At 52.8% G+C, this 25,506-nt stretch overlaps 1 protein-coding gene across 1 annotated transcript in view; it reads left to right on the top strand.

Moving 5' to 3' along the window:
• The window catches only part of XXYLT1 (xyloside xylosyltransferase 1), a 159,751-nt gene extending 134,252 nt beyond the window's left edge, over positions 1-25,499 (top strand). The window contains exon 4 of the mRNA XM_032406880.1: positions 23,847-25,499. Within this exon, the coding sequence (XP_032262771.1) occupies positions 23,847-24,243 (397 nt within the window). The 3' untranslated portion in view covers positions 24,244-25,499. The remainder of the gene's footprint in view (positions 1-23,846) is intronic.
• Positions 25,500-25,506: the final 7 nt, after the last annotated feature.

The raw sequence follows: 25,506 nt of genomic DNA on the forward strand, positions 1-25,506 counted from the left end.
TGAGCCTTCCTCCTGTGGACTTCATGTGGCATTTTGCCATTGGGCTTAGATCAAATGAAATAATACGGTATCTAGATATAAGTCTGCGCTTCCCAAGCTTTGGGAAATATCCTAGGGACACTTGTACTTGGGGAGTCCTTGGGGTACTCCAAATCACAAGAATAACCTACTGCATCTTCCTGAAGAGTCATTCACTCAAAGATGTAGCAGTGGGGAAATTGGTATGTTAAAACACATATGGCTATATTACAGAGTAGAATATTAAAGTTTTATGAATCTTTCAGATAAGGCACTTGGCACCAGCTGTGTCCCAAGTCTCTCCACACTGGCCTCTGCCCTTTCCCTGGGGCGGCGTGGGGGAGGGGGGGTGTTTAGAAGCCCTGGTTGATATCTTTTTTTTTTTTTAAAGATTTTATTTATTTGACAGAGACACAGCAAGAGAGGGGACACAAGCAGGGACAGAGGGAGAGGGAGAAGCAGGCTCCCCACTGAGCAGGGAGCCTGATGCGGGACTCGATCCCAAAACCCTGGGATCATGACCTGAGCCGAAGGCAGACGCTTAACGATTGAGCCACCCAGGTGCCCTGGTTGATATCTTTTTATGGTCTCATTCTTGTAATCTTATTTCATCATTATGAACTAGAGGCATGCGACGAAAGTGAGTTTGGTTATACTTGTGAATACAAGGGAAGTAGAAATACAGACTAGCCCGTGGTTCCTAGATGTCAGTGCAGCCAATCGTGATCACCCAGGGAGCCTCTCCAAACGCAGGTCTTCTCCCACGGGGATTCTGAGTCAGTGGCTGTAGGGTGGGGCCTCCAAATGTGCATTTTAAGCATGCATCCAAAGTGATTCTGGCCTGTAGCTAGATTTGGAGGCCAAAGAACCAAACAGTTCTTATTCTGACTATAGGACTCCGGGAAAGGGGCTGCAAACGGGAGCCCAACAGACCAGGTGGAAGAATGGTTTCTTTTCCCTGTAGCGTTTTTTTGTTGTTGTTGTTTAAGGTGTATTCATTGCCAGCATTTAAAACCAGAATACTGCATAGCTTTTCTTTACAACGCAGAGGTTGGGACAGTGTTAGACTGCCTTCTCTGCAAGGCCCATGGCCGCCGCTGAGCAGGGGCAGTGGCAGCCTGTTCTGGCTCTCAGGGTCTGCATGACCTGGGCCTCCGCCCGCCAGCTTTGCTCGTTCCCATCACCGCCTGGCCACCTGGCCACTTGAGGCTTTGATCCTGCTCGGCGAACACGTGGCCATGCATAATGTTCTTCAGTCATAACTCGAGCAGCTGAGTCACAAATGTCCTTTTGCAGCGAGTGGCAGGAGGCTGTTGCTGACTCCCCTCCCCCTCTCCTGGCCTCAAGGCAACAGCTTGCCTTTGCTCCCACCTGAGAAGTGACTCATTTCTAGAGAGAGGACTCATCTGGTGAGAAGAAGGGACTTCAGAGGAGGAGCTGTTGAGACAGAACCATCGCCTCTGCCTAGTACTTCCCTTGTCTTCAGTCACTTCCCTGTGCTTCTGCATGCGTTTCCTCTCATGCACCTGTCCTCCCGGAAAACACCCGCACGGGCACACACATGTGGGCACATGCACACATGGGAGGACCCCTCGCTGCCATCCTCACAGGACGGGCCCCCAGCATCCCTGCTCTGGCCAGTCCGCTTCGTGGGCATGAGCGCCCCTCCTCCTCTCACTCTGGGTCCCCTTCTAAACCCTAGGTCCGTTCGTGTTGAATGTGTAAAAGGGAGCCCAGACGGCATTAGATCGTTTTTATAGGAAAATGTGCTCAGAATTCCAAGCAACAGACTTGGAGCGGTGAGCTGCTCAAGCGTCGAACCCCGGCATCCTGTCAGGAGGCCGGTGAGAGCACACGGTTCGGCAGGAACATTAGGTGCTGTCAGCCTCTGTGGCCCCACTCAGCAAGGAGAAGCATGGCCTCCTCCTGTTTGCTTCTGAGATGTAACAGGGGCTCTCTTCCATTCCTCGAGGTCAAAGGATGCCGTTGGGATTGGTCACTTGATAGGATTTCCGAAGGTCTCAGAGCGTCGCCTCTCCCCTCATTTATCGGAGTCTAGGTAAAGGCACTGAGACAGTGAATGTCAACAGCCTTTAAAGGGCAAAGAACATTTCCCCTTTTAAATTTAACTCCTTTCTTGCCTCACCTGGATTGGTTCTTTCTGGGCCCTGAGCAAGTATGACTTCAGCCCGCACAGCCTCTAACAATTCCAGAAATGATGAACACAGCTGCTTGGTGGGGCCGCATGCCTGCACTCTTCTTTTTCTTGGCGACTAAACCACCCGGTGGCCAGCATCGAGAAACTAGGCCCAGCCTTGTGGCCCCGAATCCCAGGCGCTGTCCTCGAAAATCCCTGTTTCCATGTAGGATTCCAGCTACACCTTCCGTCTACTGCCCACAGCACTGATGGTCGCCAGTGTTAGCCTGTCTCCCCACCAGGTAATGGCTGTGAATGGAGCCATGCCTTTTTCATTCCTTAGAAAGCTAAAACTTCGGCAAAATCAGAAAACATTCATTCTAACCTCACTTTGGAAAATTAGAGAGTCAGAACTGCCAGATGTATTTTCTGACATATCTCAATTTCATACATTTCATCCTAACAAAGGGCCAGGTGTTCTCATTTTCATTCAGAAAATCTGTTAATCAGAGATACATGTATAACCACCATGTTTTACCCAAATTTCTCTGAAATGTATAGTACACAAAAGGAATACCCTGGGGCTAATTAATGTTTTAAAATATTTACTTAAAGCAGGTAGAAGTTGCATACATTTCTAGAAAAATAAGTAAGTGGGAAGGGAGTGGTTTTGCAAACTTTTTTTTTTTTTTTTTTTTAACCACTTTTACCATGGCAGTGCCCTGAGAATATAAGTACTAACCTGCTGGGGCACCTGGGTGGTTCAGTCACTTAAGCATCTGACTCTTGATTTCAGCTCAGGTCCTGATCTCAGGGTCATGAGATCTAGCCCCTTGTTGGGCTCCACGCTGGGTGTGGGGGCTATTTAAGATCCCCCCCGCCTCTCTCCCCCCTCCCCCGGGGGAAAAAAAGAAAGTACTAACCTGCCAGGGCGATTCTGTCTTTTCCTAGTGTGATTTGAGCGGCTTTAGGGAAGTAGTGGAGGTACAGTGTTCCTGTCTGTGCTAGGAATTAATTAAGTAGATTATGTTCAGTCGGGTGGGGCACATACATCCCAGCTCTGAAAGGATGGCGCGGTGCCGGCAAGTGTCCTGGCAGGCTCTGAAAACAGCGTGGACTTAGTGGCGGTAGCCTCATTGCCATGTGCTGTGAGGTGTTTTGGGCTACCCCGCCGAGGCTGGGTATGGCCGGGGCTGCTCCCAGCAGCCTTCTCAGACACTGGCAGGCACCTAGGGGCTATGTGGCCACATGTGGCACCTCGCTATCATGGGAAAGGCACGTTTTATCTTCGCTGTTTGGTGGTGAGGGTCTCCCTGTCTAGACGTGACTTCAATTCATGTGCACTGAGTCCCTACTTGGTACCAGCACTGGGCTAGGCAGCAGGGATTCGGATATGGAAAGACATGGTCCCCCTCCTCTAAGAACTGCCAGCTTAATAGGACCGAGAGGTACACAGGATGATTGCAAACGGCACAACCACCTCCAAGGCCTGGAGGAGGGAGCTTCACAGAGCATGTGGCCTCTGAGCTGGATTGTAATGAAGGGAAGTCTGGTGGATGAGGAGGGAGAAGGACACAGCATAGAAGAGCAGTAGCACAGGGCCCCAGCAGGTGTCCCGTGCAGACACTCCAGCTACTTTGGTCTGGACGGAGGATGAGGGAAGGGTGCTCGGGAGGAGAGAAGGATGCGTTGGCCGGGGGCAGGGGCCAAATCCTGGGGTGGGGGGTGTCTCATGTATTGTGCTGAGGAGTTGGAGTTAATTCAGTAGGCAGTGAGGAGCATGATGTCACCCCAGTGTCAGGGTAGAAGACTCTGGGCACCTGCCTGTCCTAGCTAAATCAAGCTGTCTTGTTATGTTGGCAGTCAAAATGCTAGGCTGTAACTGACTTCCATCCCATAGAGGCCACACTCTCTGAGAAGAGACTCCATGCCAGTGTGTAGGCAGGAGATTCAGAGATGAACAGGAAACCAGCCCTGTCCACCTGTCCCGCAGAGGTCCGCAGGCTGGTGGGAGAGGGAGGCAGACAGACGTGGCTGGACCCCTTGTTGCATGGAGTGATAGCCCGCTGTATGTAGGAAGCAGCAGGAGCAAGGGCAGTGGGGAGATTCGTTCCAAGTGCAAGATCTCAGAAGGCTTTTTGTAGGAGGTGGAAATGCCAGATTCCCCCCAAATTACTTACTGTACTTCATTTAGCCTGTTGTCTTTTTTTTTTTTTAAGTATTGACAGGAAGATTTTTTCTCTTCCTTCTTCCATTTCTGTTCAGCGAGAAACAGACCCCCAATATTACCAAACTACACCTTAAAAATAATTTTTTCTTAAGAACCCCTATACTGAACAAGATTTCAACTATAGTTACTGCATTTAATTCTTCATCAGATGGTTCTATCTTCACTAAATTGCACAGGGGAGGGGGCTTAGGAACTAGTTTATTATAACAGATTTCCTTTCAGCAACTTGACTGTGTCCAGACTGACAGTGCAGGCCCCCAACTGCCTTGCTGGGCTGGACGGGTGGATGCTTCAGTGGCATATGCTAAAGGTGTTTCTCTGTGGTCCTGAGGCCTGGCTGGTGATGGAGGCAGAACACAGCCTGTCCAGGTTCCCCACATGTGAATCCGTGTACCTGCACCAGGGTCTGCCTTGTACATGTGAAGCTGAACAGGTTTCTTTCTCTCTCAGAGTTTTATTATTTCAGTCTCTTGCGAAGGGAGAAAGAGAGGAGAAAACGGTGCCTCTTAAACAGAAAGCAGTGTTGTTTGAGAACCTGACCTCTGTGCCACATGTCTTCGGCTCCCTCGGAACATTCCATGTTAATTATACAGTATGCCGCTGCCACAGTTTTTCTTTTGGCATCCGCAACTTTGGAAAACAGATCAATTGTGATTGCAGCATGGTCTGAGCTCGAAGCAGTAAGAAAGGGAAAGCCACAGCCCTGTGGGGACTGAAGGCCTCGAGGTGGCTCGGAGATCACCGCCCGAGAGCAGAGGGGCAACAGGAGGGGTTCCCCAGAGCAGGTGGCATTGGGAGTGCAGACAGAGAGCGAGACTCCATCCGATTCTGTCACGAAAAAGCGGCTCACCTCTGTCGCCTGAGCTCAGCATCAGGGCGAGCGCCGGGAGGGATCCCCCAGGGACCTTGCCCAGGGTCTGGGCCCAGTGGCTTCTCCTCCCCCACTTTTCTTATTGTGGTAGAATCTATAGGACATAAAATTTGCCTTTTTAACTGTTTTTACGTGTATGCTGACTGGCGTTTAATTCCATTCACAGTGTGCAACCATCACCACTCTCTAGTCCCCAAATATTTTTATCACTCATAAAGAAACTGTACCCATTAAGTAGGAACTTCCCAATCTCCCTCTTCCTACGTGTCTAGTGTACTTTGAGTCTCTCTGCATTTGCCCATCCTATAGGCGTGTAAGTGCCCTCCCCCGCCGCTCTCTGCCGTCTCTAACCCCAGAGCACGCTGTCGCCTTGTAGTGTCCCCCACCCGCCGGGCCTCTGGGGCTCCTCCGCATTCATACTGAGGTTGGACTCTCCAGGGTTCCCGCAATAGCCTGCTCTTCTTCTGTCTGGAGCATTTGGGCTGAAGCGCTCTTTCTGCCCACCTGACTGCCCCGGGTGAGGTTCTTTGTGCGAGGGTCTCCTCTCCACCTAGGAGCAGTGGGAGGGAGCGGCAGGACTGCGTCACAGAGCAGATGCTTGGGGATGTGTTTGTCTTAGCGGATGGTCACCGGGTGCTCACTGTGCCCCGAGGGGCCGTGGAGGACCGTGTCATAGGAGGGGCTCTGGAGCCAGGCTGCGTGCGTTCAAACCCAGGCCTCACTGCTTCCCAAATTCCTTCCCCTCTGTACGCCTCGGGTTCCTTATCTACAAAATGGGGCTAACAGTAGCGCTTACCTCACAAGCTGGTGAAGGTGTGTACGGTGCTTAGAACAATGCTTCTCCATGCTGGCGTGAGCTGCCTTCTGAGCATCTGCCATCACTAGGGCCATGGTCGACGCCTGCGTCACAAAGCTGTGAGGATGATGAGATCATCCGTGTAGTTTTAAAACGGGCTCGCACGTACTAAGCATCCAGTAAATGTCACCTACCAGTCTGTGTGTGTGTGTGTGTGTGTGGGAGTATATGGATATGTGTGAGTGTATTTATGCGTGTTTGTGTGTGTGTGGAGTGTATGTATGTGTGTAGGTGTGTGCGTATGTATGTGTGTGTGTGAATGTATGCATGTATGTGTGTACCTGTGAGTACATGTGTGTGTGTGTGTTTATATGTATATGTATTTATTTTTACCTCAAAACCAACTCGGCACTGAGACCCGTTCCAGGGGCTCTCTCCAACTTGCAGTTGCCACAGTCCTGATGATACAGGGGCCTGGACCTCGGGCAGATAAAAACCCACCTGGACTTCCTGTGCTTTTGAAGACAAGAGTAGAGAAATAGCAAGACGGGTCTTCTCAGGAGCTGGTGAGGTAAAAATCGGTATGGCCTGCACGTGGAGACGCCCTCCGAGTTCACAGCACCGTCTTAGCTTTTTCTTCTTAAGTTTGGAAACAAATCATGCGAATTTGAATTCTTTTTAACCTCAGTCAGAAGAGCCTCACATTCCATCTCCATTCAGAAAGCTGAGTGGGCCTCACTGTTTATGTGGGTGCCCACGGTTTCAATCAAGATTCTCATTTTTTTTCTAATCCAGAGAAGAAAAGTTATCCTGTGAAAGCCAAGCTTTACAAAACTTGTCTCTATGCTTTGATTTTAATTACCAGTTAAAAGAAACCTCAACCCTGCTTGCTGAATTGCTGTGTGAAATGTTACCAGGGCATGGAGAAGGGCTGGGGCTGAAGAAGGAACGGCCTCCTTGCAGACACGTTCCTCTTTCTGAAGGAAGGAGGACTCAGAACTAGCTGGGAAGCTGAACTTCAGTTCCAACGCAGAGGAGATGTGTGTGTGTGTACATGTGTGTGTTGGGGATGCACTCTGGGAACAGAGCAAGGTTTCTGGGGATCACATGGCATTTCTCCTACTCAGAGCCCCCTGAGCTCCATGTTTGCATCCCCATCACTTACGGTGCTCCCTGTCTGGCCACCTATGTCCCTCCACACTGGACGTGGCCTGGGGCCATGCCAGAGGAGTCCCCCAGTCTCCCCTAGGTGGTCCCAGGCTCAGCAGGTAGCCCTTACAGTATGTTGAAACACCATAATTTTCTGAGTAATATCAGAGGGGCTTGTTTTTATGTATGGGGTGCAGGGGAGGCAGGATGCAGACTTGCTTGCTGAAGATGGATTGACCATTGGTCTAATTTTTTCTCTTGTCTTTGCTTTAGACCTTAGAAGCAACACTGCTATATATCACATATTGGGCTAAGTTCCCTGAGTCCCTAGCCTTTCCCTGGAAACAAGCAAGACCCTCTCTGAAGCTGCTTGAGGGATGAGAGAGGAAGGGTTTTGATAAATGGTCCTTTTCCAGCCAGACTGACTCATGCAGCTTCTGAAAGCACCCAGCTTTCTCCCGTTGAGCCGCTGGCCTGCAGTGGGCGTCAGACCCACTGAGTGGGGAGCACAGGGCTCCAGGCTGACTGCTCTTTGCTTCACTGTGGCCTTCTCATGTGTTAGCAGCCACTCCTGCTCATGCACAGACATCCAGATACCAGGTCACTTGAGGAACTGCCCATCAGCACGGCCCGAACTGCCCCTTTCCCCAGCATCATGCACATAAGCACTCAGAGCTAGACATAGAGATCCTCGGTCTAAGAGACAGGCTTTCAGGCCCTCGCACCCCCTCTCCCCCATCATGCAGGGCACAGGTTATGCGCCAGACCCAGGATTAGACACACAAGGAGAGGAAGGAGAACTCTCATCATCCCCACCTCTGTGCACCAGAGTGTTCGTAAGTTACTTCACTGACTTCTCTAGCAAGTTCCCTCTCCTGAGGTATCCCTCTGGAGGTGTGTTGGCTGGTTCTGGTGGAGCTGGTGTCAGGATGCAGTTTGACTGACTCAAAAGCCCTTGCTCTTTCCTCTGCCTTCTCACTACCCAAAATGTGGCTGGTGGAGCACGGCCTCAGCATTGCCTGGGAGCTTGTCGGAAGTGCAGAATGCCACTCCCTCGCCTGCTGAATCCCAGACCTAAGTTTGGTGTGCACAAGAAAGTTGGAGAAACACGGCCACCCATTGCCCAGTTCCTGTGTGAGAGAAGCCTGATGAGGGGAGTGGAAAAGGGGGGGTGGCCGAGAAGACCTCCTTAGAGGCAGGTTTGAGCCGACCTACCCTGGGGGGTCATGGAAGAGAAGTAGCACCTTCTAGTCAGAATGGCTTCAGCAAATACCTTCCCTGTCTGTACAGAGAGGCACGATGCAGCCACGAAGTTCCCACCCATGTGGGAGGGCAGAGCGCGTGAGGATGGGAAGACTTGACACCTGCACAGGGCTCACGTCCCCGCACATATCCAGAGACTGGGGCTGTGGGAGAGGCCGTCACCTCAGAGTGCGCTCACTGAGGCACGGGCCTCTGGGATGCCCTTCTGAGGAGGAGGGCATGAAGCTTGAAGAGCTTAATCTGGGGAGGTTCCCAAGGTCCCAGAAGGAGTCTGGCTCTGAAGGAGGTGTCGGGGGCGTCGAGCCAGGTAGTCTTATCCTGCGTCAGCAGCCCTGTGCATTTGTGTCTGGACAGAGTGAGTGGCCAGGAGGCGTGGTTGGGCCACCCTGGGCCGGTGTACGTGTGGGCAGGTGTCTGTTGGTCTCGGGCAAGAGGCGGTGAGGGACGAGGCCTCCACAGGATGGGAGTGCAGGGGACACCAGCCTGCCTAGGGCCGTGGATGTGGGTTTACACCAACTGCTGACAGGCTGGCGGAGCCATCTGGTGACACTCGGCTGTCATGGGGACTGGCCTGGCTCTCCTGGGCAGGGTCATTTCTTTCCTCCTTTGCCTCCTACCCAGGGTGTGTCCAGAGCTGAGGTTTCTTCTTGCTTTTCCTTAGGCTGAGACCAAGTCAGAAACTTGTAGCCTCCCCAGTAAGCCAGCCCTGCAGGTTCCACATGGGGCAGAGAGCAGAGCAGCTCAGCCCCACGTTGGTGGTACGAGGATTTGTGGGATGGGTGCCTCCTCAGGGTGTAGGATGGGTGAAGATAAGCACCTAATTAGTTTGGATGTGGGTCAGGTCGGGATGTGTCCTCCTCAGTAGGCAGTCTGGCAGCCTGAACTGCCGTGGGAACAAAGGCAGAGAGAAGGTGGCCGGGAACACTCGAGGAAGAAAGGCTGCCCCCTGACCAGCCAATATTCCAGAAGAAATATGGCTCCAGGACTAGTGTCTAGCAGAACTGCTGTTATTTTCAGAGGATCCTAATTAGTTTCCTCAGGTAGTGGCTTGGACTAGCATCTAATTTTAATGCCATCTTTGATCTGGTTCTTAAAAATTCCACTCTTCACGTTCACTCAGATCCTAGTCGCCTGTTCTGGTTAAGCCCAGGCCTCAGTACTCCACTCCAGAGAGAGCTGAGAAGTCACAGAAGTCTAGGCAGCCCCAGGCATGCCCGCGGGGACACCTGGAGAGAGTGCTAGGTGTGTTGGGGGGTAATTCCGATTCTTTAACCCTTTATAAGGAGCACCGCAGGCACTGCAGAGATTCTGGGGAACCGTCTGGAAGGCATGGAGAAGAGACTTAAGCAGAAAGGGGCCCACGAAGGGGCTAAGAGTATCACTTTCAGTTTGAAGGGGGGAAAAAATCTCCCTAGGAAATCAGCACAATGCGGCAGGGAGGCAGAGAAGAGCTCACCTGCCCTGGGTGAGGGTGAGGTTGGCTACCGTCTGGAAGGAGCCGGCGAAAGGCACATTTGCTCCAAGTCATCTGGAAAGAAGGGGGCTTGTGAACAGGCCACGCCGGCCAGCATCTCCCGGCTGTCCCCTTCCTCATCTTTCCAGCCTGGTCCTGTGTTTGGAGAAAGGCACAGGGACAAGAGTGGGCCCCATGGTGCTGGTGCTGAGGCCATTACGGACGACATGGTGTCAAGAACCAGAGCCGCAGCAGATCTGAGCCGGGAAGGTCTCTCTGTGGGAGAGGTGGGAGACGGCGGAGCGACCCAGCCGGTGTCACTGTGCGAAAGTCCGTGATAATGATGAAAATAGGCCTTGCCATTTATGCCGCACCCAGAGTGCTCAGGACAGAAGCCCAGGCGTCGGGCTCCTTATCCTCCTCCATCCCGTTTTTGTCCGTCCTCAGGTGCAGTCACACGCCTGCCCCTGACTAATAGCTCCCCCCATCCTCGACACCACCACCGCACTCCCCTGGGGCCCTGCAGCAGCTCCTGCCTCTCCTCCAGGCCACCCCACCCCAGCCGGCCACCATCCTCATACGCACAGACTGCCTCACTTCAACCCCTGGATTCCCCTCAGTGCTCATTGCCTGGAACTGCCGAGACTCCCCTGCAGGCCTGTGATCCTGGCTGAAACTGCTGGCCTGCTGAGAGACCAGAAGGGCCTCAGTTCCGGCGACTGAGGCATGCGGGAGCAGCTGAGACTCCAGGCCACCTTTGAGGAATTGCTTATTTTCTGAATCAGACAGTTCTGATAAACCCCTCCTAATGTTGCTCCTTGATCCAGCCTAGCACGTTTGTGATCTAAGGACAAATTGTTTTGTAAATTTCTTTCTTTTTTCCTTTCTTTAAAAAAGAAAAGTGAAGACCGTGCAGTGGCGTGCCCAGTGGTGAGGCTTCAGGGCACGAAGTACAGCTAGCTGTGTGGGGACACCGGGCAGGCCAGGGACAAGTTGGATGTTTGGGTGGGCTAGAGGCCAGGCATGTTTTGCTCAGGTGTACTCTATTTATACAGATGACCTCTAATGCACTGCCCTCGGGTGAGAAGAGGCTTAAAAAGTCAAGAACAGTCTTTCTGCATCTTGGGGCATCATGGAGTGGTAGGGGTCCCAGTAGCAGAGAAGGCAGAGGAGGATGGGACACCACCTCAGGGCTGCCTGGGGTGCAGGAGGTGGCCAGCCCAGCCAGCTCTCTATGTGCCTCTTTCCTGTGCTGAGCACATGCTCAGTGCTCACCATGCTGCACGATCACCAGAGCCGAGGGGGAGGCTCTGGGCAAGCACGTAACACCGAGCCTGCTTCTAGCCGAGTGGTCTTTCTTGCACATCAGTCCTGGACTCTGCCAGCTTGTCAGCATACACAAATCGTGGGGCTTTGTTGATACATGGAAATGGGTTTTGGAAACAAAAGCAAGTAACACGAAAAAAAATCCACATTGCACTCACACACCGGTGCTATATTTAAAGAAAGATTAATTACTGGAGTTTGGTGATCATTCTGGGCATAAAACCATAGGCTTTCAAAACAGGAAAGGAGCCTGGGGCTGATTAATCCGCTTAACAGATGCGGGAACTGAGGCCTCAGGAGGGGAGGTGACTTGCTCACGGTCACCCTACTGGTGGTTGCAGAGCCCTGTGACAGACAGCGTGGGGGAAGCAGGCATGTGTTCGCCGCAGAGAACCCACATTGCTTCTCAGCAAGTGTGATGTGCGTCCACGGCTTCCATCATCTCGTGCGTTCCTCAAAAACCCCTTCCAACAACCCTAGTTCCATACAGGAATCCTGGAGCACAGAGAGCTGCAGTGCCTTCTCGGGGCTAGTAAGCAGAGGACCGGGATTTGAATCTGGACCGTCTGCTCCCAGAACCTGCATTCTTAACCCCATGACATACCAGTACTTTTTTCAAGGCGGTGGAAAACTAATGTATCCCTGCTGCCCTGCCCTGCCTCCCCCTCCACTCCAGACTAATGGCTAATCCCTGGGATAGAAGGTGGCCGAGCTGGGCCCTCCCTCCTGGTGCCATAAGCACACTGCTTCCAGGAAACATTTCCCTAGTGGTCCCCCGCCCGCCCTGCTCCCCCTTCCCAGAGCTGTGATAAAGTGAGAAGGTACAGGAAGGTATTAGCATAAAATCTGTATGACATTTGTAAGTGGCTCTATATGTGCCTACTTTATGGCCGTTTGCAAGATAAAATGACATCATTGCTACTCTCCTGGTTTTCATCTCTTTATAAAAACACCATTTTTTTTTCCTTCTGAGTGTATGATCCTTGGGCCAGCAGCATCAGAATTATCTGAGAGCTTGCCAGAAATGCAGCCTCTGAATGAGAATCTGCATTTTAACGAGATCCCAGGCGAGTCCCTCGCAGTGAAGTCCGAGAAGCGCCGCTGCCCAGAACGGGCTCCTGTGGGGCCGTGCCTGTGTCCTTGCTTGTGCTTGACAGGTGGGAGAGCCTCGGCATTTGTCAGTTGCCAGTGTGCCAATCACTGTTTTTACCCTTGACCAAGACCCCTGCCACAAATGTAGTATAGGACAGTGAGCAGGGACAAGCAAAGGTAGAGGTTGGCTTAAATGAAGTGGGAAGGCTCACAGATTTTTTTCTGGGCTTGAGAAATACCACATTTTGCTGCAGCTCGATTGCCTTTGTACCTGGGTCAGCCATGCCCACATAGTCTCCCCAACACCCAGCTCCCAGGGTGGAACACGCCCTTCTGTGAGGGTGAAGGGTGCTGGGCTGGATCGATTGAGCTTAATTCTGGACACAGGAGTAAATTCTACACCTGCTCTTCCCCATCACCCATACTGCACACAACTGAATTTTGCTCACTGTCCTGGAAAGCACCCCAGCATGTGTCCTGGGCACTTCTTTTCTGTATCGCCTAGTGCTGTGGGCCTACTGGGGGCAGTGACCCGATTCTGAAGGTAACTCTCTCTGGCTTTGTCTTCACCCTGATGAAAGTCCTTCCCTCAGCCTCAGTTTGGGGAAAGGGTAGGATTATGGAGCTAAGCTGGGCCCTGGCCACCCATGCCAGGCCAACTACATGTGGGTATTTGGCAGCCCAGCCTGCTGGCTGCACACCCTTCAGTCTCTTGGTTAGGTCTTAGGGCTTCTACCAGATTTGAGCTTCTCCCTAGCAGTGATGTACAAGCCTTGTATTTGGAGGCCTGGCATCTTCCACGGCCATTGCCAGGAAAGGCATTGTCCAGAGGGCTGTGGGCACCCCTGGGTCAGGTTACCATCTGGGTCCCTTCGTTGATAATCTTTGTCACAGTGGCACCTCATCACAGATATGCATTCCTCGGCTCATGGGGCTGACATTTCTACGTCATTTTCTCTGTCCTCGCCCTGAGAGAAATGCAAGGGTTCAAAACAAGTCTCCCCCAAATGTGTCACTTTGATATGTAGACTATTTTGGGCTGAAGGCAGTGGATACCTACAGGCTCAAGAGAAACTTTTGCTCCTCTCTTAACTACCTAGAAGAATCTAAATTGAGAGTCTTTCCCAGAGTAGGAGTTATTACTAGAGATAAATTTTATCTAAATGATCCAACTATATGGCAGGGCAAACATCTAATTACCAAACATCTGCTCTTCTTTTTATTGCCCTGTGAATTGCCCTCCTCCCCTTTGATGCCCCGGCCCTATTCCATTCCTTAGCTCAGGATGGCATATCTACCTCACTTTACCTTTCTGTCTTTGAACTTCTCATGTATGTAGGGTTCCTATTTGTACAAAATTAATTTTTATTTTCTCCTGTTAATCTGTTTCATGTCACTTTAATTCTAAGACCCGGTGGAAGAACCTTTGAAAGATAGAGGAAATTTTTTTCTTCCCCAACAGAGACCTGGCTACCCTCAGTAAAGACCCCCGTGGCTCTAGTTCACAGGGCCCGGGGTGCATTCTCCCCCAACTGCCTTTCTAAACTATTGTTCCACCACCTTCATTCACCATTCTCCTCTTTTAAATTCTACCATCTGATTTTACAGTATCTTGTCCCTTTGTTCGTTCCATTCTTTAATCCATCCAACCATTCATCCTTTTGAAATTTAAGAGTTCTCAAGGCCTGCTGTGAACCAAATGCCCACACTAGGCCCTCAAGTCATAAAGATGAATAACACATTCTGGTTATCAATGCCAGGGTTCCTGACTCCACTCAGACCTTCCATACTCAGGAAAATCCTTTTTCCATCTTTTATTGACTCTTCACTGCCCTTGTAAACCATTTCTCTTTCTCAAACCCTTATTGGTACCCAAGTCCCTCTGTCTCCATAAATGACTTTACCTCCTAACCTTCCCAAGATTTAGACTTCACCCTAAATGACCTTTCTCAGTGTCCCTGATTCCCACTTCAGAACCTGTATCTTCTCATTATGTCCTTTCTCTAGTCTCAGATGTGTCCTGGGATTTCCCTCTTCTTGGTAAACTCTTCTGCCTGGCTCCTGTGACCATGAGCAAATGGTTCGTATCCCCCTACCATACTTTGTTCATCTGTAACATGGAGAGAATACTACTTACCTCGTTTGTTTGTTACAAACATTAAATTAGGACTTAAAACAGGGTCAGACGCATAGTAAATGCTCACTAAGTATTAGCCATCATCATGATTATCATTCCTCAAAGTACCCACCCTGCCACTCACCCTGTATTTCTTACCTCTTTAGTCTGGCATGCACATTCCTTTCCCTGGGCATATAGATATCCCCCCTATCCATGTCTTACCCCATGCTAAGTGCCCAGCTCCTTAGTCTCTGTCACTCACCTCTGTCAGAGGTCTGTAGTCTCCTGTAGCATTTCCAAGTTCCCTTCCTTTGCAGCTTTCAATACTGTCCATATTCTCATATGCAGGGAGGTAATGGGGGCAGTTTAGAGTGGGTGGGAAGCCAGGAAGATCCAGGGGAGACTATCTAGAGAATAGGGAGAGGTGGACCCCCAGAGGCTCCCCAGGGGCCAGCAAGCTGGTTCTGTGGGGGGACGCGCAGGACGATGCAGTCAGAGGGGACCTATCCCAGTTCCCCATCACTGGAGCAGAGCGCCTTCTGATGGCAAGGCTCACGGAGGGAGAGCCAAGTGGGTAGGTAGCTCAGGTGGGGTTTGAAGAACCATGAGGCCATGATGAGGCCATCATTACTGTCATTGAAATTATTGAGAGTGCATTTCCCGGCTCCTCTTCTTCCATCCCCTAAATGTTGGAACTCCCCAGAATTCTGTCCTGCTTGCTTTGTGCCGCTGCCTGTGACCTGTCCCCAGCCACCTGCAGGGCTCTCCCGCATCACTATTCTTGCTGACATCTGTTCAAGACTGAGCGGGTCACTCCCCTTTTTATCCTCCTAGCCTTGCCTTGGCTGTTAGTGTCCACTGTCCCTGTCACACCCCAGGCAGGAAGCCCCTCAGAGCTCCATCTGCCTGCTTGAAGCCTCCCGTGCCTCTTCCTCCGTCATCTGTCCCTTGTCCCTCCCCAGGCCCTCCCCGTGCAGCCCTCCAGGGCCTAGCCCAGTTCAGGCACAGCACGCTCGGGAGCTGTTTGTCAGATCGAGTGACCGCAAGTCCCCCAGCCCACACACCTGTGTTCACAGCTCTGGGGCAGCAGGTGTGGGAGGAAGCCCGTGTGGCCAAGATGTCCCCGCAGGCTGGGCGTGGCAGCGGTGGGCGGGCCGGAGACGTGAGAAGAGGACTGGTAACTCAGAGAAGGGCATCCCACCCTCCTGTGGACACGGGGGAATGGGAAGCCTCGGGGCCCTGACTGTGCCATGCCATGGGAGACCTCACACCAAGCAGCTGTCCTTCCAGAGGTCTCCGGGGGAAAGGAGGACTGTGGGTGTTTGGAGGGCCGCCAGGCTCAGAATTGGTCGGGCCATCTTGTGGCAGGTCAGAGGCCTTCCTGGCAGGGATGTCCACCCTCCCTGATCCACTGCTGTGCCGGGTTTTACGGAGATGGTCTGTCATAGCTGGTGCAGCTTTGGGAATGAGCCAGACAGCGCTGGTCACCTTTATTCCAGACTTCATTGAGGCGGGAAGCCATGTCGGAACAGAAGCCTCCAGATGGTTTTCTGGCTGGCTAGGTGGATGAGGGCTGCTCTCTGAGGTACTACAGAGAGGAGGTACTACACCATGAGAGGAGCCCGGGCATGGTGGGGCTCTGCCCTTCTGTGCCAGTTAGGGCCACCCCTCGCGGGCCTGGCGCTTGGCAGCGTTCGTGCACCCATGTGCTCCTGGAGTCCCATCACAGCCCTGTGGGTGTCTCACCCCCATCCCCATGTTAGCGCTGGGCAAACCAAGGCCCTGAGAGGCCCGGGGGCTTGTACAGCTTGGCCTTACCCCTGGCCTCCTGAGTCCAGATGCAGACCCCTTCCTTGCACGACGGACACTTGGTGTGCTCGTGTCAGGGTCTCCTCTCCTTGCTCGACCACCAGTTCCTTGAGGGCAGGAATGTTCTACTTGCCATTGTATCGGTTGAGTCTGATAGGTGCTCCATTCAATATTTGGGTGACCGCTGCCTGATGATTCTCTCCACTCCGAGTGCTGTCTGGTGCTCCTACATGTCTCACTAAGAACTGGAGGAGATACCGCAGGGTGGATTTTTGGGCATCTTTCTGCAGGCTGACCGGTATTGCGTCACCTCTTACCCCCCACCCCCTTCCCTACACCCACATTTCTGAATCCCTCTGCTTTGCTCGGTAGCCTGCGTGTCCCGCTACAGACACCTACCCTCCTTCTGTGACCGTCCTGGACAGATGCGACCCAGCCTGTCATGACTGTCTGTCTCAGCCCACTGGGGGTGGCGGGGGTCAGGGAATTTGCTGAGGGCAGCTCTAGACTCCACAGGTGCCCTCGTAGTCTGGACAGTGAGAACACAGGTGAAGATAAGCTGTGTGCTATTTCCCTTCGTCTTCATCGTTAGAGTGTTATGGGCCAATTGTGTGCCCCGTCCCCCCGCTCAGATGCTGAAGTCCTAATTCCCAGGCCCTCAGACTGTGACCTTATTTGGAAATAGGTTTGTCACGGATGTAATGAGTTAAGATGAGGTCACACTGGAGTAGGTAGGCCCCCTAGCCCAGTATGACTAGTATCTTAAAAAGGGGAGATTTGAGGGTGCCTGCGTGGCTCAGTTGGTTAAGTGTCTGCCTTCGACTCAGGTCATGATCCCAGGGTCCTGGGATCAAGCCCTGCATCGGGCTCCCTGCTCACTGGGGAGCCTGCTTCTCCCATGCTCTCTCTCTCTCTCTCTCAAATAAATAAATAAAATGTTTTAAAAAGCGGGGTGGAGATTTAGACACAGACACACAAACAGGGAGAATGCTATGTGAAGATGAAGGCAGATATTGGGGTGATGCTTCCAAAAGGAAGCCAAAGGTTGCCAACCAACCCCCAGAGGTTGGAGAGAGACACAGAACAGGTTCTTCCTTAGCCCTCAGAAGGAACCAACCCTGCCGCCGACACCTTGATCTCAGACTTGCAGCCTTCAGAGCAGAGGAAGAAAAATTTATGTTGTTCAAGCCCCCCACGTAGTCTGTGATGCCCCAGCAGACAGATGTAGAGAGCTCAGTGGTCTAGTAGATAAGAATGAAGAGCCCAGTGTCCAGGTCAGCTCTCTAGAAAATTTGTAATTAATAGCTACCCCAGTGCCCTGTTGTGACCCCCCCGCCCCTCCTCCAGCTAAAGGCTCCAACACAGCATTCAGAAAACACAGACTCAGCAGATGTTAACCCCTTTCTCCCTCCTCTTCACCCCCAGACCTTCCTCAGCTCGTCTTACTTCCATGAGCCCTCATTCTCTCAGACTGGGGAGGGCAGTACAGAGATACCAGTTTGCAAAGTAGGAACCTTGGCAGCTTCTGGTGCAGGGAGGGGTGAACGGGGGACGCTGGTGCTTCTGGTTCCTTCTGGAGGAGGGCCTTGAGGAAATCCCTGCAGTGTGCCTCCCCTGCCCCCTCATCTCTGGGGAGTCTCTTTTGGGTCTCAGTAACCCCAGAAGTCCTCTGCTCTCCTGCCAGGCCACCTGGTTCCAACACCCCCAGCTCTGCCCACGTGCCCCCTGCCTCAACCCTGACCTGTTGTCCTCTCTCAGTTCTGGGCATATTGTGGTTGGAAACTCAGTTGCTGGCCTGCAAACAGGGCTGGTGTTTGAAAGCAAGCACATTTCTTTTGAGGTCCTGCAAACAAGGGCAAGCACACGCCTTCCACCTGCTGCCCCCAGCAAAAGCCCCGTCAGCCACTTGGGGGCCCAGCTCCCCTTCCAGGTGCAGGCGTGTTAAGCTTGGAGGAGCTAGTCCCTGCCAGATGGGAAAGCATGAACTCTCTGCCTCCTGAAAGCTTGGCACTAAGTGGCACGGTCTCACCTGGCACAGGGCTTGTTGAGTGGTGGGAGACAACAGTCGCCTTCTCTGAGCAGAGGCATTTGTGGGAAAGCAAAATCATCGGCCTGGGATTGGGGGGTTGCCTTTTCAGTGGTGTGACTCCAGGCAGAACAATTTCCGAGCCTCAGTGTCCTCATTTGTAAAATAGGCAGGTGAACTAAGAATCTTCCTGAGTCTTTAGGTTCTGGTAGCCTGTGGTTCCAGGAGGGACCCCTCTCATCCTGGTCCTGCCACCACTGGCTTCAGGAACGTTTCTGTCCAGCAGAGCTAGGGACCTGACTTGCTAGCAAGAGATCCTGCTGAGGGGCAGCTGTGACTCCTGACAGCAAGGAACACCCTAGGGAAATGGCCGTTTATTATTATTTTTTAAATATTTATTTATTTGACAGAGAGAGTTAGAGCAAGAGAGGGAACATAAGCAGGGGGAGTGGGAGAGGGAGAAGCAGGCTTCCCGCCCAACAGGGAGCTCCAAGGCAGACGCTTAACGACTGAGCCACCCAGGCGCCCCGGAAATGGCCGTTTAAAGCCTCACAGTGTCAGCAGTCTATGTCATCTCTAGGTTGATACCACAGGGCGGTGGTTCCCCTAAAGAACTGGAGAGTCTGTGCCCGTCTCCCAGAACTTCAGCTCAAGGCAGGAATGAGAGACACTGTCCTTGCTCCGAAATCAGCCCCACACCACCCAGAACTGTCCCCTGGTCACTTCGCAGGCCCTGGGGTGGACGGAACACTGGGCTACAGAGCACTGCTCTTCACTCCTGGCCTTTCCTCTCAAAGGACTGGAAAACAGGGTCCCTTCCAAGTCAAACAAGAGCTAATTGGTCCTGGGCCACAAGCATGGGCATAAAGGGAGTAGTGTTTCCTGATTCCAGTCTTCACTGATTAGACAGCTTCCAGACGGCATGCTTCCTCTGGGAAGAGGCCCAGCTTTGCTTGCTCATTGGTGACTTTGCACTTGACTCTGATGCACACTCGAGGGGTAAGCCACGGGGAGGAGAAGTGCCACACATGACGCTGTCCTTCGGAACCTCAGAAAATGGAGCCCTCTCTGCCTGAAAACCAGCAGCTTGAACTCAGCCTCAGTCAGCACGGGCTTCTAGAACCTTCTTAGTGAGCCTGATGCGGATTGCCCAGGCTCATTGTTGTGTTCCCATCTTTCTTCTCAACCCTCTCGGAAGTGAAAGTGGAAAATTCTGAGCCTTAGGATCCAAGAAAGACCAGCCCAGGAGAAAATCATGGAAAGAAAGGGGGAAAGGAGGGTCTGTGATTGGGGTGGGTGGGAGGAGAAAGGGTTATTCATGACAACATGCATTCTTTCCCAGGTCCTCTGGCCAGGCTCTCTAGTTGAGAGACTTGTTGGAGTGACCTTGGCAATGATCATCAGGGAAAGACTTGAAGGGAGGAAATGACTTAGCTTTTCAAAATGATTTCAAATACCTCTTTCCGTAAAGACGGGTTTTCTTCATGAAAACTAGTGTACTCGTTTTTAATAGTCTTTTTTAATGAGTATTAGTTAGGGCATACTCAATAGAATAAATTTAGGAAATTCATTGCCCATACCTGGAAGAATGTACTTGAAGGTTCTTAATTTGTGTTTTCCCAACAAGCCTCGTTGATTTCTGGAAAGACTCAGTATTTACAGTGGACTGCCTCCACGAGGGCTTGTTTCGCATTTGAAGTTATTTCTGAAGAAGAAGAAATCCTGTCCCCTCTAATGTGTGTCTCCAGGTGACAGTGGAGGATGGAGACAAGCCTCTGCAGAGGCCCAAGTCCAGGATGAGTCAGGGCAACTTGGTGGACTGTGGGCTTGGAGCTTAATCTGAGAAACTTCTGGAAGCTCCAGGACTCGGAACCAGATACCTACATTCATACAGAGGCCCCTGCAGCCTCAGCACATACCTCTGGCAGTGCCCTGTGAATATATATCATCAGCCCCAGGCCCTGTGAGGAAGGCGAGGGTCTGGGGCCCTCTCTGACCCCCCTCAGAGAGGCTCTTGGGTCTGACCCCCTCCCAGCGAGGCACCAGCAGCTTCTGCCTCACCTACCAGCCAGGTCCCCAGAGGCCGTGGCCTTGGCAGTGTTAGCCAACTTCAGAAATTAGATTGAAATCCAAGTGCTGCTCCCGGGAACCTTAGCCCATGGAATCTGAGGCTAAGACGAAAGGGACTTTAGAGACCAGAGCCCTCGCGTTCCAGTCGGGCCTGCCCCTGATGCACTGGGGACCTCTATCCCGTCCCTGTGAGAATGCGGGCCGTGACGTCCCCGCACTGCCCAGGAGCCGAGGTGGGAAACGGAAGAGGGCTCTGCCGTGTTTGCCGTGCTGCGGCAGCCGAGGACCCGGCCGGACCACCCCGTTCGGCCCGTTCACATGGGATCAAGGCCCGCGCTCGTGAGCTCCAGTCCCTCAACGTCTCTGTGTCCTTCTCTCCATCCCAAGGCTGGTGTGGTTCCTCCACACAAACCAGCTGACACGGAGGCCAGGACAACCCACCTCTCCTCCAAGTGGCTGCTCTGTCTGTCTGGGTTCATTTTGAAGCAGTAGGCATCCTTTAAACAAGGGCACCCTGGAAATAATTTTGTACTTAGGGAATCACTGGTTCACTTTCAGACTGTTTTTCTGCTTCAGCAGACATCCTGGGTGGCTTGCATTTCCAGTTTCCTGTCCCTCCTTCGCTTCTCCTTACAAATCATAATGTGCTGATGTCCCAGACCTGGTTCTCTCTGGCATTGTTATAAAATGCCTCTTTGTGCCGATAGCAACAGCAGGGCTAGGCATGAGCTTCCCAAAGAGCCACCTGGGTTATGGGCTCCACCTGGAAGGGTGCTCGTTTTTCTCTCTCTGCCTCTGGCCCTGCTGTCCTGAGCCCAGCAAGTTCGGTAGCGGGTCAGTCTGGTAGAGACAGGGAAGCTCCGTGGAGTACCGCAGGGCTGCGGATGACCTCTCCGCTCCCTAGCTTGCTCAAGAGTAGAGACCGTACTGAGCCCTTTGAAAAGCCCTGAGCACCCTCTCGTGGTCCCCTGCCCCTCACCACGCCAGAGAAATGTGGCCCTGGGGGCTCAAGTGCTCCGTGCAGCGGCTCGCTTTCCATCTGCAGCTGCAGCTTTGTGTCCTGATATTTTCCTGCCCCCCCGGTTCCAGACGACACTGAAGGCTACGTAGCCTGAGCCACACCAACCTTTCCATCATTCCTTGTCAAGTCATTTCATGTTCTGAAGGCCCCGCCGTGTGGGCGCCGTGCGAGGTGCTGAGGTTGTGGAGAGGCCTCAGAGATCGGGGAGGGCGGACTTGACCACCAGCCTGTGCCCTGTTCGTCCTCCCCTGGTCCTCTGGGAAGGGGAGAGACGAGACCTGGGGGAAGAACAGAAGGAGAATGATGGCCTCGCGGTGTCCAGGGCCTCCACAGGCCCGGCACTGCCTGTCTACTCCAGACGTCTCCTCTCCCGTGCCTCCCCTCCCTGGAGAATGCTTCTCCTCTCTCCCCAAAGCCTGAATCCATGCCTTGGCAGTAAAACTCCCGTCCTCCTGGTTGGAGGACCCCTCCTCTCCCATGCTGTGGTGGCCCAGATTCATTTGGTAGAATGTTAGTGGCTTGCAGCCTGGACCCGAAGGTAACCATTTGGAAGAAATACGGTAAAATGGACCAAGTTGCCAGAGCACATTCCAGTGCCCCTGTGATCCCATCACTGCAGGCTTTTGTGGCTAGAAGGGCTCCAGCATCTCCGTGTGCTCTGGAAGCTTATTTTTGCCAAGGTTGTTATCACCAAGCAGGCGCCAGAGCTTGTTCCACTCACAGTCCAATTACGGCAAAATTCAAACAATAGACCTGTTATTCCACTTGTCAGAATGTCCAGAGGGAATGCCTTTACCCTCACCAGGATCAGACTCTCGGTGCCCTTTGTGATGATACACGAGACCTCAAGGAAGGTCTCTCTGATTCCCAGACACAGAGCAGTGTGTGGGAACTGGGAAATGGATCTCTATGGCCGCCGTGGGGCCTGCTCTTCTTTCCCCTGCACTGGCCGCTTCACCACACAGATCCTGCCCTGTGACTGGTTGGGGGAGCGACCTCTGGGAGGCTCAGGGGGTGGCACTTCCAGGCTGGGGGCAGACTTGGCTTGCCCCGATGCATCCCCCATCCCGAGGACTGTCGAGGGAAGGGGCAGAGCTGGTAAAAATAGGTGGGATGTGGTGTGATGTGGACTACGCTCCTGCCCCTTGCCCTCAACAAAGGGCCTGCCATCTCCCTGCTGTCCTGCAGGCCGCAGGCTCCTCTGGGGACATGGAGCCCAGGCCCCCCTCTGCGTCCTGCTGTGCCCCACCCCAGCAGCGTGCACGGGAACTTGCACAGGAGCTTAAGGAGGTTGGAGAACAGAGTGGCTGGCGCTCTGACCATGTCACCCACAAGGAGGTTTCTCGATCTGTCTCCCCTTCTCCAAATGGAAGCATTTGGATAGAAGACCTGGAAGGGTCCCTCTGGCGCTAACACCCCATGAACTGTAGACCTAGATCAGATTTCTAAATCTGCCTTGAGAGAAGACTGAGGAGACATTCCCTCTAAAATAGCCATAATTCTACCTGGCTGTTCCCCAGCTGCTTTTCACCCTAACCCACGCGTGTAGGCCTTGAGCTGTGTTTCAGAACTCCATCCCGTCCAGCCTTTCAGAAGTGCGGGGCTTGGGCCTTAATAAATGAAGCTTGTTCTAAAGCGGAAACCCAGTTTATTTTAGCCTGCATATAGCTTTCTACTGCTTTACCAGATCACTGCCCAGAAGCGCTTCCCCCACCTCTCTCCTCTCCTTTTCAAGATCACAAAGACAGGAGCGCCTGGGTGGCTCAGTCGGTTAAGCATCTGTCTTCGGCTCAGGTCATGATCCCAGGGTCCTGGGATCGAGCCCCATGTTGGGCTCCCTGCTCAGCAGGGAGTCTGCTTCTCCCTCTCCCTCTGCCTGCTTGCTCTCTCTCTCTCTCTCTGCCAAATAAATAAATAAAATCTTTTTTAAAAAAAAAGATCACAAAAACAAGGGGATAGAAAGTTCTACCAGGATTGTTGCCATCTTAAAAAGTAGACTCTGGAGCCAGATGCCTGGGTTTAGTCCCTGGTTCTGCAACTGCATACTCATTAGCTGTGTGACTTCAGGCAAGCTACAGAACCTCTCTGTGCATCATTTTCCTCCTCACCCCAGAGAGCACCCGTCTCATAGGCTATGGTGGGGGAGGAAATAAGCTGATTTTGTGCAGGGCCCCTGCTTGCTGAGTCCTATATAAACGTTAGCAATGTTGCATTCCTGAAGGAGCAGAGGATATGGGAAGACGTGAGGCTTGGAGTCAGGAGGCCTGGGTCTGAGTGCAGTTGTGCCGCTTTCTGGTGGTGTGATGCCGATTCCGAACCTAAGACCCTCCCAGTCCTCAGAGCAGTGAAACTGCAGTGAAAATGGCATCTCTCTCCAGGCTGGTTGTGAAGACCCAGGAAAATAGGGCCGGCAGACTGTTTTACCCGCACAAACCCGGTGAAATCTGCTCTCTTTCCCCCTCCCAGGCACACATTCTGGCAGTTCCGCCACGAGAACCCCAAGACGCGGGTTGGGGGCCCTCCCCCCGAGGGGCTGCCTGGCTTCAACAGCGGGGTGATGCTGCTGAACCTGGAGGCCATGCGCCAGTCCGCCCTCTACAGCCGCCTGCTGGAGCCGGCGCAGGTGCAGCGGCTGGCCGACAAGTACCGCTTCCGCGGCCACCTCGGGGACCAGGACTTCTTCACCATGATCGGCATGGAGCACCCCGAGCTCTTCCACGTGCTGGACTGCACCTGGAACCGGCAGCTTTGCACCTGGTGGAGGGACCACGGCTACAGTGACGTCTTTGAGGCTTACTTCCGGTGCGAGGGCCACGTCAAGATCTACCATGGGAACTGCAACACCCCCATCCCGGACGCCTAGGTGCATCCCCGTCTGCCGTGCCCTCGGGTCTCCGGGGGAGCCCAAGGGGCACCCCTGCTACCGGCCCCAGGCTGGCGTCCGAACCTCTGTGGGGATGTGCTTCCGGACGAGGTGCTGCCGCTGTCCCGCCCAGTGAGGACTGGCCTATGCGTTGCTGGTGCTCGGGGCCGTTTCTCTCCGGGGGGCCGGGCATCGTGGAGGGCCAACACATAGACATCTTCCAGGGGGCTCGGAAACAGGTGCGTAAAGAGGAGAAAGGAAAGACAATGGCCCTTCGTGCCCTCAGCCCCCAAACAATGGAAATCCTTTTAAGCACTGGCATTTCTTAGACCAAATATAAATTTATTTTAAATTGACAAGCTTCCCTTTTGCCAGAAAGAACAAACAGTACTGCTAGGGCTCCCAGGGAGCGCTGAACGAGCGAGCTGGGGTTTTCACAGCCGGCCCCAAGTTGAAGCATCCAGTGAATGCCCACCTTCCACACGCGCACCCTAGGAGGCTGTGTGCTTGTTCCCACCATGCCCACATTGCCCGGTCAGGGTGTGAAGGTCACCACCGGCTCGGGGAGGGTCTGCAGGGCCAGCCGCGGCCCACCTGAGAAACCCGGCCTCATTACTGTAGCTTCCCCAGCTTCTCGCTCCCAGCCGCATCCCAGAACCTCATTATCTCTCCTTCATCCCAGCCGGCTTCAGGTGACCATACTGTGCTAGGAAGTCAGATCCGCCATCAAAGAACAGAGCTCGGCCACCCCCAGGGACAGGTGATAGAGTCATCTGGATGGGGAAGATGCATTCCAAAGAGGAGCCCCTCAGTTTCTGCACATAACCGGGTGGCTCCGAAGGGGGGGTCCCTCGTAGACTGATAGGCATTCAGTCTCTGTTTAAAACCTCATCCTATGATTTATCTTATTGCATCATATTAGACCCTGTTCCTTCGAAGAAATTAGGTTCTTCTCTGAATGAGTTCCCTTGTAAGATGCAGACACGAAGCCCCTGATGGTGCATTTTGTATAGTTCAGCGGAGGTCCTCGGGGAAGAACTGTGGTTGAATTTTCATCTCCTTTGATTTCCATTTCATTCACTTTTTTATTTCTCTTCACCATGAGTGAGAATAGCTAATAAACAAGCTTTGAGAACACAATGATTAACGTTGTTTCTTCTCCGATCCTGGTTTACTGCTCCCTGGAGGTTCTGAATCAAGAGTGCAGTCAGGGGCGCCTGGGTGGCTCAGTTGGTTAAGCGACTGCCTTCGGCTCAGGTCATG

Source organism: Phoca vitulina, unplaced genomic scaffold (genome assembly GCF_004348235.1).
Source record: "Phoca vitulina isolate PV1807 unplaced genomic scaffold, GSC_HSeal_1.0 scaffold8, whole genome shotgun sequence".
NCBI classification, from domain to species: Eukaryota; Metazoa; Chordata; class Mammalia; order Carnivora; family Phocidae; genus Phoca; species Phoca vitulina.